The 16,279-nt window shown below is 38.5% G+C and overlaps 1 protein-coding gene across 9 annotated transcripts in view; it reads left to right on the top strand.

Moving 5' to 3' along the window:
* The window catches only part of TRPC3 (transient receptor potential cation channel subfamily C member 3), a 71,420-nt gene that overhangs the window by 39,280 nt on the left and 15,861 nt on the right, over positions 1-16,279 (top strand). For 4 of the 9 annotated variants that reach the window (XM_081544851.1, XM_081544849.1, XM_081544853.1 and 1 more), the window contains 6 exons: positions 1,311-1,527; positions 3,467-3,700; positions 6,000-6,264; positions 10,313-10,508; positions 11,719-11,928; positions 15,105-15,188. In XM_081544851.1, coding sequence (XP_081400977.1) covers positions 1,311-1,527; positions 3,467-3,700; positions 6,000-6,264; positions 10,313-10,508; positions 11,719-11,928; positions 15,105-15,188 — 1,206 coding nt within the window. Of the gene's footprint in view, positions 1-1,310; positions 1,528-3,466; positions 3,701-5,999; positions 6,265-10,312; positions 10,509-11,718; positions 12,195-13,147; positions 13,196-15,104; positions 15,189-16,279 lie in introns of those variants that run through there. The other 5 variants (XM_081544848.1, XM_081544852.1, XM_081544850.1 and 2 more) reach the window with 3 other exon arrangements.

Here is a 16,279-nt window from a genome sequence, read left to right as displayed (position 1 = left end):
TGGTATAGTAAGACTTCTCCACATGTATCCCATTTTTAAGATAGGCAGACTGCTTTTTTTTTTTTTTTTCATGTTACTTAACATTTTCAAAGATCAGCCTTTAGAAGAAAGAGACTTGGCAGCTCCCTGCAAATCACTTTGTGCTATGGATAAACTACTTGGACATGCCCTCTCTGCAGCTGTGGAACAGCGCAGTGATATGTAAATGTGTGGTTTATTTTTCTATGTCTAATATGGAAAATGTGATATTTGTCTGTGTGCATTCGTGTCCAACCCCAGAAATGCTTGACATTCTTTGGTTATTTGTTGACATCAAATTAAGGTTCTGGATATACAAAAACATTTGTTTGAAGTTACAGTCTTTTAAATGTGAACCTTGGTGCTTTTTAAGGTCACACACTGAATTGGAAAGTAGGGTCTGAGAATAGAGAACTTATTTGATGAATCTACCAAATGTACCTAATTCTTAGACTGCAGAAACCCTTGGAACAGAGGAATTGTTTTTCACTTCCACTAGAACACAGAGCTCTTAAGGACATTATATCACAGGGGATTTTAAAAGAGTTACCTTAAAATCATTATAAACTGAGCTTTAAAAATGCTTTTTTACTGGTTATATGATTTTACAAAACCAGGGATGACTTTTAATTAAGTTAACTTACTTAGAGGTTTTAATTACTGGGTATCTCTCTGTTTTATTGGATAGTAACAGATAACGTATTTATGTTGGTTATAATATTTTTTGCCTTTTTATATTGTACAGAGTACAAATTGATTTTGGAATATTTAGAAGTGAGAACAAAAATTTACTTTCGTGGTAGTAGGTATTTTTTCATCTTCAAAGGGTTTGTAATGTGCTACAAACACATCATAACATTTCAATTGTAAATGAATGAGTCTATAAAGTCATCATAACATTTCAGTTATAAAAAAATACACATTACAAATTTGGAGTTTCTTTTCCTAGATTCTAAAAACCTTGACACTGCATAGTCTTTCACATAAAAATAAGAATAACAAGTATATGCCTTGTAATTTCCAGAAGTGCATCTGTGAATGAAGTACATCCTAAGACAAATTGGATGTTTAGAAACAATGAAGTTTGAAGACTTCTTAAATTATTCTTAAAGGAAACATCCCCTAAAAGGAGTAATTTTCACAATGTGTAGCTCTTCAGAACAAAAGCAGAATTTTGAGTGTGTTCTCACTTCACTTTTTTTAATCTTATGTATATAGTAGTTTTCATAAGTGGAAGCCAGATTTTCTAAAGTTAAAGGTTTTGGATTGTTTTGTTTTTTGCCTCATTACAGCTGGGGAAAATTCTGCGAAGTCCTTTTATGAAGTTTGTAGCACACGCTGCTTCTTTCATCATCTTCCTGGGCCTGCTTGTTTTCAATGCCTCAGACAGATTTGAAGGAATCACCACATTGCCAAACATCACTGTTATCGACTATCCCAAACAGATCTTCAGGGTGAAAACCACACAGTTCACTTGGACTGAAATGCTCATTATGGTCTGGGTTCTTGGTAAGCCTTTTATTTTGAGTATTCTAATTTCTACCAAAAATAGCATCTGTATCATGATTGCCATTTTCTATTTAAAATTCTATGATATGTTATATGGTGACAACATCACCATTTTAAGATAAACAGAATAGCAAGTAATGGAATAATTTGGCAGCTTGATGATGCTGACAGATATCCCTTACCACTAAATACAAATTTTATGAGTAACATGGGCTTAATTATAAATGCATTAATATTAATATCATGTTTCAGAAATCCAACTTCAATTATTCAATAAAATGCAATTTTTAAAATGTGACTCACTGTGATGATCAGGCATTTAATTGAAATAGTTCTGCAATAACCTAGTGGCCATTAACTGATGATTAAAGAACATTAATTGCTTTAGTTTCAGAGTTTTTTTAAGGAGAGTTTCCCTTTTAGGAATGTTTGTTACTTCACCTCACAATAGCCCATTTGGGGATTTTTTTTTTCTTTTTTTTTGTTGGCTGAGCTGTGAGGCATATGGGATCTTACTTCCCCGACCAGAGATTGAAGCCATGCCCCCAGCATTGGAAGAACAGAATCTTAACCACTGTACCTCCAGAGAAGTCCCACAATAGCCCATTTTGAACAGAGCTATGTTAAAGTAAACATTTTAAGCAATATGATAAAAATATGGAGATTGAAACCATATTATTGATTGATCACTAATCCAAAGTCAATTTTATGTATTATTTCACCCAGCATGTTTTTTGGTATCATCTCAATTCCTGAATTAATGGATTGCTTCTCCTCTCATTAACTCCTATGGTCTTAACATGGGTCAAGTAATTGTTTTATGAATTTTATTTTGAGCCACTACGGGGCAATGGGATGACCCAGAGGGATGGGATGGGGAGGGAGGTGGGTGGGGGGTCCAGGAAGGGGAACACATGTAAACCCATGGCTGATTCATGTCAATGTATGGCAAAAACTATTGCAATATTGTAAAGTAATTAGCCCCCAACTAAAATAAATAAATTTATATAAAAACAAACAAACAAACAAATAAATAAATAAAAACGCTACAGTGTTTTCCCCTTATGTAGTCAGGCATGCATGTGTGCTAAGTTGCTTCAAATGTGTCCGACTCTGTGCGACCCTATGGACTGTAGCCCCCCAGGCTCCTCTGTCCGTGGGATTCTCCAGGCAAGAATACTGGAATGGGTTGCCATACCTTTCTCCAGGGGATCTTCCTGACCCAGGGATCAAACCCTCATCTCTTACGCCTCCTGCATTGGTAGGCAGGTTCTTTACCACTGGTGCCACCTGTAAACATTTGTTAAATTGAAATATTTTGTCCTCTTCCCCAGAACATTTTCTGCATTCAGTTTCTTCATAATGCCCTAGGGTCTCCTGCTCAATTTTCCATAATTCCTCACCTTTTCAGCATGAAGCTGAGATGAGACGAGAGGGTAGGGGAATGAGGGAAGTGTTCCCAGATGATTGGAAAACTGTTCTTGTTAAAAGTGTATAGTAGGTTTCTCAATTAAGGGCTTATTTCTCCAGTAACCAGCATTATTTGATAATTAACCATTGTCAGTTTATAAAGATGAATTTTCTCCTTTCCTCTATGTGTTTCATGGGGCAGAATCATTTGATGTAAAGAGCCTTCCTTATTTCCCTCCCTCCCTCCTTCTCTACCCCCATAAGAGCAGCACCATTTCTGGTGCCACATTTAGAACTATATTTCACCAAAATCTAACTTGGCAGAGTGAATCATTCCTTTAGTCAAAGCTTCTTTCATGTAACTCTGCCCAGCACTTCTATGGGCTATAAGCAGGTCAGTGCTTTATGGTACCTAGTGGCATGCTTTACACACAGGGCATTTTATATGTGGGGACTGATGGTGGATGAAATCATAGCTTCTCAATCCAAGATATAACCTCTTGTCTGTAACATGTGTGTCTTGTGACAGGAATGATGTGGTCTGAGTGCAAGGAGCTCTGGCTGGAAGGACCCAGGGAGTACGTTTTGCAGTTGTGGAATGTCCTAGACTTTGGCATGCTCTCCATCTTCATCGCTGCTTTCACGGCCAGATTCCTGGCTTTCCTTCAGGCAACAAAAGCACAACAGTATGTGGACAGCTATGTTCAAGAGAGTGACCTCAGTGAAGTTACACTACCACCAGAGATACAGTATTTCACTTATGGTAAGTTATCAGGCGCAGAGTCCTCTTATGTCTCAGGAGAAGGAATTGGAACCACATTTTGGAAGGAAATGCCCCTGAAGGGTATGTTTAATATGAAATGCATGTTGAAAGTATAGAGAGAGTGGAGACAGCCTGAACTTTAGAGCTGTATAAAACTGGATTCATATCAAGACACTGAACCTCCCTTGCTGTGTGACCTTGTTCAAATTAATTTACTTCTCTGTGCCTCAGTTTTCACATCTAGAAAAAAGGAGGTATTTCAAGGTGGGAGAAAATCACCTTTAAGCCAAAGAACATAGTTACTCTTAAATATTCTTAGGACATGAAATTGTCGTAATGAGGGGGAAAAAATAGCTTGATAAACTGCTTAATGTGAAAGATGAGTCCCTGAGAGCTTGGGTTAGAGGAAATAAAATAATAAAAAAGTGCTAAAAGCTGCTGTAACAGAAGTGAGCAAAAATTCACCAGAGGCAGGAAATAGGAGCTAAAGTGACGATGAGCATGTAAGCTTCGCAGAACCAGCAGAAATGCTGGGGAGGATGTTGTGCTTCTCAGTACCCCATGGGGTGGAGTTCCTGCCAGTCTTCTCTAGGCCATGAGAGCAGGGAGATACCCAGGGACCTTTGGTGTGCACAGACACGGATGCCACCCCTGCCCGCTGCACACCGATGTGAAGCAGTATTAGCCTCCCTTCCCTTAAGGCCTAACTGGGGAGCCACGATGAGCTAATTTTCAGATAGCTGCAAAATCTTAAACCTGGAAAATACTTTAGCAGTTATTATATAAGCCTCATTTTACAGATAAGGAAATGCAGGCACAGAGTTTACATGCATTCTGACTGTGAGGAATGACTCTTTATAAGTACATCGTGATGCATACCAGCAGCATGTTAACATTGTTGAAGAAGATTGGGTGCCTGCTTTAAAATGGAGGTGTATGCATGACCAGCAAGGACATACTGTATAGCACAGGGAACTCTGTTCAATATTATGTGGCAGCCTAGAGGGGAGGGGAGTTTGGGGGAGAAAGGATGCATGTAGAAGTATGACTGCGTCCCTTTGCTGTCCTCCTGAAACTATCACAACACTGTTGATTGGCTATACTCCAGTATAAAATTAAAAGTTTTTAAATATATAAGTAAATAAAATGAAGATATTAATGTTTTACGGATTGTGAAATTTAAACACATCATCTCTTATTGTCACCAAGCAAAAGTTTTTATACACCAGTGAGGCCAGATCAAATGAATAAATGAATACCATTTATAATTAAGGAATTAGCTTGGATTGTATTTGTGTGTAACATATATCATGACTATTTCAGTACCTCTTTATTGAAATTTACTCATGTGTATTTATGACTGTGAAGGGAAACTTGTGAATTAGGCTTAACTCCTTATTATGATTTTGATCAAGTTTTTAACCTGTATCTTAATTTCTGCATCTTTAAGAAGAGAGTGACTACCTCAAATCCATAAGATCATTGAAAGCATAGTGTCTGCTATGTATTAAACATCCAGTAAATATCCATTTTTGTTGTTGTCTGAAACGTATGCAATGCACCATCCTTCTGGGAGTGACCCAGTTTGCACAGAATTAACCACACAATGTTTAGGTGATCTTCCAGAGAAATGAGTATCCAGTTGTCTGCTGTGAACTTACTGAAGTGACCTTGAAAGGAGTGTTGAGGGTCCTCATTTAGAATCTGTCTCCAAGATTTTTGCACTTCAGTAGCATTTTATACTTTTCAGGGACCAGCTCTGTTGCTCAGACATCATGCTGACAGCACTATTGTGATTCAGTGACATTCTCACTTTTTGTAATATGACATTTTACTTGCATAAGCTGTTAGATGAACTAGTTTCCCCATGAAATATGGAAAAGAACGTGTGCCAACGGAGCCTATAGCATGATAAAATGGCTGGTTGATAAACCTGGTAACTGAGGGGACAGACCAATCAAATCAGTTGTTTTGTCATCGTGGACACAGTCTGAACTTAATGAAGCATTTTCAGCTCTTTTTTTTCATCTTTTGTACCTCATTCTATTTCTGCTCAGTATGAAGTCTGTTTTGTATCTTTCTAATAGTGTTTCCTCCATTAAAAGAAACCACATGAATGTAGAATTCATGTGTTTCTAGTTTAATATGAAAAATAGTGTCTGGACAGTTAATTAAATGTAGAGTAGTTTCAACTGAGATAATAACCATCTACCTACAAGTCAGATCCTATTTAAGGTGTTTGGTGTAGTTAGCCATGAATAGAAAGTTCCATTTTTAATCTCTCTTTCTCTTCTTGTAGCCAGAGATAAATGGCTCCCTTCTGACCCTCAGATCATATCGGAAGGCCTCTATGCCATAGCTGTTGTGCTCAGCTTTTCTCGAATCGCCTACATCCTCCCGGCGAACGAGAGCTTTGGCCCCTTGCAGATCTCTCTGGGAAGGACTGTGAAGGACATATTCAAGTTCATGGTCCTCTTTATTATGGTGTTTCTTGCCTTTATGATTGGCATGTTCATACTGTATTCTTACTACCTTGGGGCTAAAGTCAATGCTGCTTTTACCACGTAAGTAAAACATTTTACTAAAAAGAGTATGATTAACAGAAATGCTAACAAGTTTAGATGAAGTGAAAAAAAATGTTTTCAATAATTGTAATAAAGATGCCCTTAAGAGCAGGAAAAATCTATTAAAAATAGTGCCTCAAATAGCAAATGCTGGCCAGTATATAGAATAAAGGGAACCCTCGTGCACTATTGGTAAGAATGTAAATTGGTGTAGCCACTGTGGAAAACAATATAGAGGTTTCTTTAAAAAAGTGGAATTACCATGTGACTCAGCAGTGCCACTCCTGGGTATATATCTGAAAGAAAACAAGAACACTAATTCAGAAAGATACATTCACTCCAATGTTCATAGAATCATTATTTACAATTTCCAAGATATAGAAGCAACCTAAGTCTCCCACAGTTGAATGGATAGAGAAGCTATGGTGTGTGTGTGTGTGTGTGTGTGTGTGTGTGTGTGTGTGTGTAAAATAAAATACTACTCAGGCATAAGAAAGAATGAAACTTTGTCATTTGTAACAATATGGGTGGAGTTGGAGTCACTAAGTAAAATAAGTCAGACAGAGAAAGACAAACTGTATGATATCACTTATATGTGGAATCTAAAAAATAGAGTAAACTAGTGAATATAACAACAACAAAAAAAAGGTCACTCAGAGATGTAGAAAACAAACTAGTGGCTACTGGTTGGGGGGCAATGTCGGGGTGAGGGAGTAGGAAGTCCTAACTCCTGGGAGTAAGATAGGCTTAAGGATGTACTAAACAACACAGAGAACACAGCCAATATTCCATCATAACTATAAATGGAACATATCCTTTAAAAGTTATGAATCACTGTGCTGTACACCTGAAACTTATGTAATATTGTACATCAACTCTACCTCAAAAAAAGAAAAAAAAGTAAAGTGATGGAGAAAACCAAAAAAAACAAACACAAAAACCAGAAACAGTACTTGTGTGAGATTCCATTTCATTGAGTTTAGAGAATGTTTGATCACAGAATGGATCAAAATTTGGTAAAATCCTAGATGAAACTAGCTATTTTAAGAGAATTGGGTAGCAAATGTTTAATACTAGATATTTCTTACATTATTTATGACATTAAATTTAGTTTCATCATTTTGTACCCATTACCGTTATTTCAAAAAGAAAGGAGCATTGGCTTGTATTTTCCTGTATCATTAATCAGTGCAGGGAGTTGAGGAAGAAGAAGAAATTACAGCTGATGTTGTGCAGTCCATTGTACAGTAGCACCACCTCCTGCCTTTGGTCCTGCTGGCGTCTGCACTGCAGGCTCACCTTTCCCATGAAGTCATCCCGGACTCAATTCTCTTAGTCTTGTCCCTTTAAGTTCCCTCAGCATGGAGACGTCCACGTTGCCAGACCCTGTCTCGCCTGTCGCTGTTCAGTGGTCAGGAAGGCAGGCTGTCTGTCTCTACTGTGGTCCTTCCAGGGGAGGAGACCAGAAATCTCCCCTGCCTGCCTGTGTACCCTCCGTCCCCTGGAGTGCCACAGCTGGAAACAAGCTAGACCTTCAGTGAGTTCTCCATAAACTGAAAGAGAGTAGCAAGCCCTTTCAGGCGTCTAAATTGTTTTGAAATTAATTTTTCCAAGTAGTTATTATAGAGCGGATAATAGGGGTGAAAGAGAACTGAAACTCACTTTATTGTAATGAAAAACAAGTTCTGTTTGAACCCAGAGGGGAAAGGGCCAGAGAAGTCCTGCGTAAGTGGCACCCCTTGGACCTCTGTGAGGACTCATTCTATACACTATACACTGGCTTCATGCTCTGTGTGAAGACCTGGCAGCATGGTGGAGTGGAAAGAACACGGGCTGGAAATCAGGCAGACCTGGATGTAAATGCAACGTCTGCACTTTTCTCGCTGTGGTCTTTTGATTGATTATCTTCACATTTTTCAGTGTTAGTTTCCTTGTTTTTAAAGTAAGCACAACAAGGTTTGAATCAGGCTGTTGGGAGGACATGGAAGATAATTTATATGAAGTCTCTTGCCCACAGTAGGAGCCAGGAGCTGCCTGTGTCCTCTCCTTTGCACTCTCCTCCTCTCCCTTTTCACTCTTCCCCTCTCCTTTCTCACTCTCCTCCTCTCCCCACATGTATGGGTTCTTGAGAATTCCCAGCGTCAGAGGCAAGAAGGTTTGCAAAGGACCAAGAGGAAGGGGTGGGGGCATTTTGTGATGCTGTTAAATTCATGGCAGGGAAAGAGACTATACTTTTTCTTAGTTTTCACCATCAAATGTTTCATAATTGAGAGTAACTCTACAAGAATAGGAAACTTTCTACTCAACCCTCTGCCTTCAGGGTCTAATACAATTATTAAAACATACCAGGTGCTCCGTCAATGTTTGTCGAATGAATGAATCAATAAGCTAGCATTAAAACCCACAAAACTATAAAATTGTTGTTTAGACTCTAACAAATTTTAAAAGTACTACTTCCATACATATTTCTTCGAAAAAAAAGGGGGACTTACCTTTGAACTCTTCTTTTTAATGGAATTCTACATGTATAATTGTTTAAGGATGATTCTTATAGTTCACAGATCAGTGATTACTGCTTGGTTGTATGACAAAACCAGCCAAATTCAGGCAAGGTTCATTTAAGAGATCCAAGCAGGTAATTAGTCTGTGAGGGCTTACTTGCTAATTGCTGTGTTGGAAGAATCAGGAAGTAGATTATATAAATTAAGAGAAAAGAGTCAGAACTCTTAATTTGGTTGCCGTCTCTTCACTTCTACTGAAGTATAGTTTTTCGGTGGATGATATATTCTTGTGGCAAAATGTCTGTGTAGAGCAGCATCTACAGCCCGTTCCCTTCCGCAGCCTTGGATCCCAGTGTCTCAGTTCTCCTCAGGTCCAGAGAGGTCACTGGTGGCTCAGATGGTAAAGAATCGGCCTGCAATGTGGGAGACCAAGGTTTGATCCCTGGGTCAGGAAGATCCACTGGAGAAGGAAATGGCAACCCTTTCCCATATTCTTGCCTAGAGAAATCCATGGACAGAGGAGCCTGGTGGGCTACAGTCCGTGGGGTTGCAAACAATCGGACACGACTCAGCAACTAACACTTTCACTTTAGGTCCAGAGGCAATGGTTTCTTTCGAATGCTTTCAGAGGTATTTTTTACATAAACAAGAATATAAGTATTTGTACACCCCTCTTTTTATTTAAATGGTGAACTATTTCAGACTTGCTGCATCTCATTTTTTCACTAATAATATATCTTGGATATCATTTTATATAAACACATGAAGCTAGATCTGTTTTTTTCCCCATTGGCTGCATAGCTGTTTGTAGATGTACCAGAATTATTTATCCACTTTCCTATTGATGGATATTTTGGTAGTTTTCATTCTTCCCTATTGCCATGCTGCAAGGAGTAAGTTTGTACATAATTTTTTGAAGTAGATATATAATTTTAATCCCTATTTTGTTCTGTTCCAGAAAACCTGATTTAAAATTCTAAACCGCCTGCAAAATCAAACCCCAAACTTCCATCCTTTTAGGAGAAAGGAATGGGTATCAGGGCATTACTTCAGTTTTCACCTGCCAAGCTCAGAAAATTTTCACTTGATGATAACTCCTGGAAAAACTAGGCATCAGCACCATTTAATCACCAGTTTCTAAAAAGCTGAGAGAAAAATTTCTATTAAGTATCGTAATAAAATAATTGTGTTGTTGTTCAGTCACTAAGTCATCTTCGACTTGTTTGTGACTCCATGGACTGTAGCCCACCAAGTTCCTCTGTCTATGGGATTTTCCAGGCAAGAATACCGGAGTGGGTTGCCATTTCTGCCTCCAGAGGATCTTCCTGACCCAGGGATCAAACTCGTGTCTTCTGCATTGGCAGGCGGATTCTTGACCACTGAGCCACCAGGGAAGCCCAGAATAATTATACTTGGGGTATTATGATGATATTTTACAATAGCGTTTTATATCTGTGCAATATTCAGGCCATAACTTGTTTTTACTTTTGACTTTTTCACACTGAAAACTGTTCATTTATTTACTGTGTACCTTATTCTTTCAACAGTGTAGAAGAAAGTTTCAAGACTTTGTTTTGGTCAATATTTGGATTGTCTGAAGTCACTTCTGTTGTACTCAAGTATGATCACAAATTCATAGAGAATATAGGATATGTTCTATATGGAATATATAATGTAACTATGGTCGTTGTTTTACTCAACATGCTCATTGCTATGATTAATAGCTCATATCAAGAGATTGAGGTAAGCCTGCTTTCTACCGCAGTGTCTGTCCTTACCGTTTCATTCTGCTAGCACACCACGTCTGCTTTTGTGTCCTCTGGTGGACATACTGCCTGTGTCTACAAAGAGGCTAAATGCTGAGCAGGACCTTTCTCTGTGCTTTCCATCTGGGTAGCTGGTAATGCACCTTCCCGTGTCTTCTCGGAGCGCAGCAGAGTTCCCGTGAACTTACATTACGCTGCCTTCTCTCAGAACCATCTGAAAGATCCTGGTAGAGGACTTACTAGACGTCTCTCAAACGTTAATGATGTTCTTTATCCAGTCAGACTTTTTAGTATTCTAGAAACCTCTTTTTGCTTTGGATTGAGCTTGATTTGGTACCTTTCTTCATCACTGTGTATGTTTTCTTACCTCCTCCAGTTTAGTGTACTGTATCTGTTTAGTACTTGGCTGTTTATTAAGTTCCCTGAGTCTCTGTGTTTCAGAAATATGTAAGTTAGTGTTCTCAAAGAAGAAGTTAGATCCTCCAGAGATGTAAACTGTGGTGCTCTGAACACCTGCTTCAGTGTGGTAATGGTAGACTGGGCAGGATGAAATGACTGAGCCAACTTCTTCCACCCATGGACCAGCCCTTCATTTCTTCTCTCCATCTGTCTACCAGTTAGAATGGCTATGCCCACCAGCTCTGAGAATGAACGGCGCTGTAAGACAGGAATAGGCCACTGAGGGCCTTATGTGACCTTTGAAGACACATAACCTCCAAAGTGCAATTCATTGGAATACTGCCATTTTTCCCCTTTGCTGTTGGAGTGTAGTATGCTATATCTACAGTCTGGCTTGGATGAGCGTGGATGAGGAAGGAAAGTGGGGAAATATTGTTGACGGGGAGAAAAAATTAATCTTTTCATCCTTCCTTGACTCTGAATTTTTCTTGTGCTTTTTGCTTTGTTTTATTCTTATTTTTTGGATGGGGGACAGGAAATTCTGGTTAAATTTCAGTGGGTACAGACAGGAATATGAAAGAGAAAAATTTTTTAAAAATGAGTATCATGAGAGCAATCTTGGAATACTATATAGCCCAATAGAGATTATATGCAGATAAATGTACATATACTATTTTTTCTATTTCAAAGCATAATGTAGCTTCCTTGTAAGACCCTACAGAAATAAATTACTAGAATCTTTAGTTTTTAAAATCAGTTGTCATATTTTTTCTATTTTTGTGACACAGGATGACAGTGATGTAGAATGGAAGTTTGCTCGCTCGAAACTTTGGTTATCGTACTTTGATGATGGAAAAACATTACCTCCACCCTTCAGTCTAGTTCCTAGTCCAAAGTCATTTGTTTATTTCATCATGCGGATCATTAACTTTTCCAAATGCAGAAGGAGAAGACTACAGAAGGATATAGAAATGGGAATTGGTAACTCAAAGTCCAGGGTAGGTATCAAAAGCTTGCTGAGACCTGAGGATAAATGCTTTGTCTTTCTCCTTGTCTTTTGATGTTTGTTCAGTGTGTGAACTTAGAAGATGTTGAAAGTAACTGTCCATTCCATAGTCCTTCATAGACTAATACTTAAAATATTCATGATGTTTCAAGAGGTCACTTAGTCTATGCTTTGTTTTCAGTCAGAACTTCATGTAAACTACCAAAATAAAAACAAACAAAAAACTTCTTTAACTTGTTAAAAGTTACTGTCAGAAAATACTTTGTTTCTGTGTGTTTTCCATGCTTCTCAATTGTTATTCTAAGTTACATATTTCTAATCTTAAATTTTTCTGTTGGTTGTATATATAGTTCACCAGCAACATATTCTTCTTATTTGTAGAAATCCATTATTTGAGCTAAATAATCTTTTTTTCCTTTAATATCATAAAATTGATACAGGCTTAAGAATACCCCCAAATATTAACCATTAAAACTCCCGTTTATAATAATCAAGAATGGCTTGTATTTGAGTTGGCCTGGTTGAGTCATACTTTAATTTTAACAAAGATGAGTTTCACGCTAGTACTTTAGTATCGTGAACTTTATTTTCCGAGATAGAATTGGCATAGGAGACAGAAGGATATGGGCAGAACCCCAAATAATAGGTTGTGAAACAGATAAAAGCAAATGTATGGGGTAAAGGACAATTTTGCCTGAAAGTTGTGAAAATGGTCTGTAGCTGTATTAGCCTGGGAGCCCACAAGATAGCAGTGTTACCTCCATAAAGTGCCTATTTTTTCTCAGTTGATGCTGAGGGTGAAGATGGGATTAGCACAATATAATTTCTTACTTTTTAAAAGCAATGTGCATTTCTGATATTTGTAATACCCTGCATCTTACTCTTTAAGAAGGTAGCCTTTTAAACCTTTGTTTGACCTGAATATGGGCTCTTAAGAATATTAAGTTGCATGACAGTGATTGGCTGTGACTTCAAATAATACCTCATTATATACAGTGAAAAGCAGCATAATGTAAGGAAGAGAGCCTTGGCATTAGACCTGGGTTTGAATGCTGGCTTATTAGAATGGAACATGGACAACTCATTTCATCACTCTGAACCGTAATGGTCTCATCTGAAAGAGAGAAAACTTCATAGCATTACTGTGAGGGTGCTATGAGATGTACAGAATTCCAGCCTCAACAAATATCAGTGCCCTTCCTCATTCACAGTTTACAAAGTGCTTTGCCGTACATTTGAACCTCATGCAACGCCGTAAGGTAGGTATTATTATTACTCCCATTTTATAGATAAGACAACTGAAGTCATTACAATAACTCACTCATGCAAGGTCACAGGGGCTCGCCAGTGTGGGGCAGTTGTGCAGTTCGTGTTTTCCAGCATCAGAGTCTAGCTGTTTCTGCTGGACCTGGCTACCTCCTGCTCAGAGTCTGAGGCTCTGGCTGGGTTTCTGCCCCTCTTCCTCCCCACAGGCCGTGCCTTCATCTGCAGCTTAGCTGGTCTCTTAAAGGAGTTGGGCTCTAATTGCCATCCTGGGTGACTCCTGCTACTGCTGAGACGGACTTTGTTACTCTGGGGATTTGACTGTTATTCTCTGAGGCTTTATTATTTGAAAAGGAAGTTGTTCGAGCATGGGAACTCAGCTCTAGCATGTCACACCTTCAAGTTTTCTTTCTGTAGGCATCTGATCTCACTGACTTCACTGACTTCATTCCTAATATTGTCATAGTGCAGAAGGGGAGAAACACGAAGAGGCTGAAGAGAGCACATTCAGATGGCATGTGGCCACCTAGGCCCCTGTTTGTTTGTTTGCTTTAAAGCAGCTTGCTTGCAGGGATGTGAGGGGAGCAGATTATATTCTTTGTTTAGGGTGTCCTCTCCTGCCTGCCTGGTACCCCTGGCAGGAAGAATAGCTTTCCTCAGGGCAGTTGCTGGAGACAGAAGGAAGGTTGAGCACAGATTTCTCAGGAGCCATGCTGCTTAGCCTCCCCGTCTCCCCATAGCAGGTTAAAAACTGCCATTTTGATTTTATTTCTTAAGTTGTGCATGGAGCTGCTTTTATCTCTTTAATCTTATTAATCGTCATAGATAATCTCTGTGTCCTGAGTTTAGTTTAAAAAACAATTGGAGAAATTATATGTTTCTGTTTTTCTTTTTTAGAAGACAGGGAAGAGACTCAGAAATCAATCTTTTACAGCTAACCCTAGTCAACAGTCAGAGATTGACCTCTAGTGGCAAAATAGGAGAATTAACACCAGGGAAGCCCTACTAGTCAACAGTGACTGACCTCTAGCGGCAAAATAGGAGAATTAACTTTGTTCCCCGAAGTTTTTTCCTGCCATTATTGTAAAGAGGACAAAATCAAGAGGACCATTGCCTATCGGTGCCATTTCCTACCCGCCTAGTATCCCGCCTCTTGCTGAGTTATGATGTTGGAAAGGCAGGTGGTGGAGTGAGTACATATTTTTGGATAAAGGGACCTGCCTTTGAATCACACCTTACGGATAGTAGCATATCTGCAAATAAAATGTACGTGAAGGGTAGACAGTAAGGAGCTTCTCCTCTTGCTTTCTGTTCCTAGCCACTCAAAAGTTAAAAAGAAAAAGAAAGGAAAACCAAATAGTTGAGTCCAATTCTGTTCAAAGTGGTGAACCTGACACAGTCTAAGACCAAGACACTTAGCAAGACATGTTGTTTTGGTCCTGTTTTTGGATTACAAAATGCCAAATGATACCAGCTGAACACGTAGTGGGTTTCTGTTCAAGTGTCGGAGAGAAACCAGACTCAAGCAGATGGAGCTGGTTTGTGTAACTTCTTCCCAAATCCCGGAAGGTATTTGACGAAGTATACAAAGACCCCGGGAACAATTGTTTAACAGGAGCCAACTTAAAAAAAAATTTTTTTAAAAGAAACTTTTAAAAAATATATTTTTTTTCAATAGTTTTATTACAGTACATTCTGCCAACATTTTGATAAATGTGAGCACGTTACTCACATTAATTTTTGCCTTTGGAAATACATCAAGTCACTTGTAAAACTCAGCTTCTACAAAACGTCCCTCGGAAATGTTGACTCCAGAAATGTTATCAAGGAGAATAAAGTAGATTGTATTTATGGTTTCCAAATAAATGTATTCTAATTTACTAGGTTAATTGTATTTTTTCCTAGTTAAACCTCTTCACTCAGTCTAACTCAAGAGTTTTTGAATCACACAGTTTTAACAGCATTCTCAATCAGCCAACACGTTATCAGGTAAGCATTCACAGACATTTATCTTTATCTGAATGTAGTTCCACACATGTCTCTGTGCTGGTATCTGTCTGTGTGCTTGCATGTGTTACTGTGTGTGTGTGTGTGTGTGAATAGTGAGTAGAATTATGTACACTTCCTATGTACTATGAGATCAAAACGGAACGGAGAAAATGGTGTATTATTTGGAGAGCACTTTAGAAATCAGAGTCCAAGTTCTTCTTTCTTTTCTTTAGAAGAAGAGTTCCTTTGTGATATTGAAAGCAAAGTGTTGCCACAATTTTCCAAAGGTCACTTTCATTTACCTTGAGTTGGAGAAAGCAGTGGGAGATTTGGCATATTAGGAAAATAATGTTCTCACAGTGCAAAATCCTGGTACATTTCTGCACATAATCTGTTTTTCAAATGGAATCTTAGGCTACACTGTTGCATCAGTACTACTTAATAAAGTATCTGTTGCACTGTGATATTGAATGTGACATTTCAGCACTATTTTCTAACTCAGAAGAGGGTATAGTCCTTCTCATCTGGTTGACATTTTGACTAACAAAGCTTTAGATTGCTGCTGAGTACAAGATCACAAGCATGAGGATCAGAGAATTTATAATGAATGATAATATCAGTTAATGGTTATTGTCCTCTTTATAAGATTTTCTTGGAAGCAGCATATTCTACAGAATTGCTTAGCACAGTGATTGTCAAAGCCTTCCTTAGTTATATGGTGTGGATTAGTCGCTAAGTTGTCTCCGGCCTGCCAGGTTCCTCTGTCTGTGGGATTCTCCAGGCAAGAATACTGGAATGGGTTGCCATTTCCTTCTCCAGGGGATCTTCCTCACCCAGGAATTTAACCCGAGTCTCCTGCATTGCAGGCAGATTTTACCGACTGAGCTACGAGGGAAGCCCTTTGTAATGGTTACAATATATTCCGTTATATGGATGTATTTAATTTATCAGCCTTCTATTGATAGAAACGTTTGCTCTATTTCTATCATATTGCCAGCATTTGCTCTAATTCTATCAATAGAAGACTGATAAATACATCCATTTAATGGAATATAATGTAGCCATTACAAGCTATTACAAGCAATACTGTA

The sequence above is a fragment of the Giraffa tippelskirchi genome, chromosome 11, assembly GCF_054371585.1.
Source record: "Giraffa tippelskirchi isolate mGirTip1 chromosome 11, T2T-mGirTip1v1.2.pri, whole genome shotgun sequence".
Taxonomy (NCBI): Eukaryota; Metazoa; Chordata; class Mammalia; order Artiodactyla; family Giraffidae; genus Giraffa; species Giraffa tippelskirchi.
The sequence above is the reverse complement of the archived record's forward strand: the minus strand, read 5'-3'. Positions and strand labels throughout refer to the sequence as shown.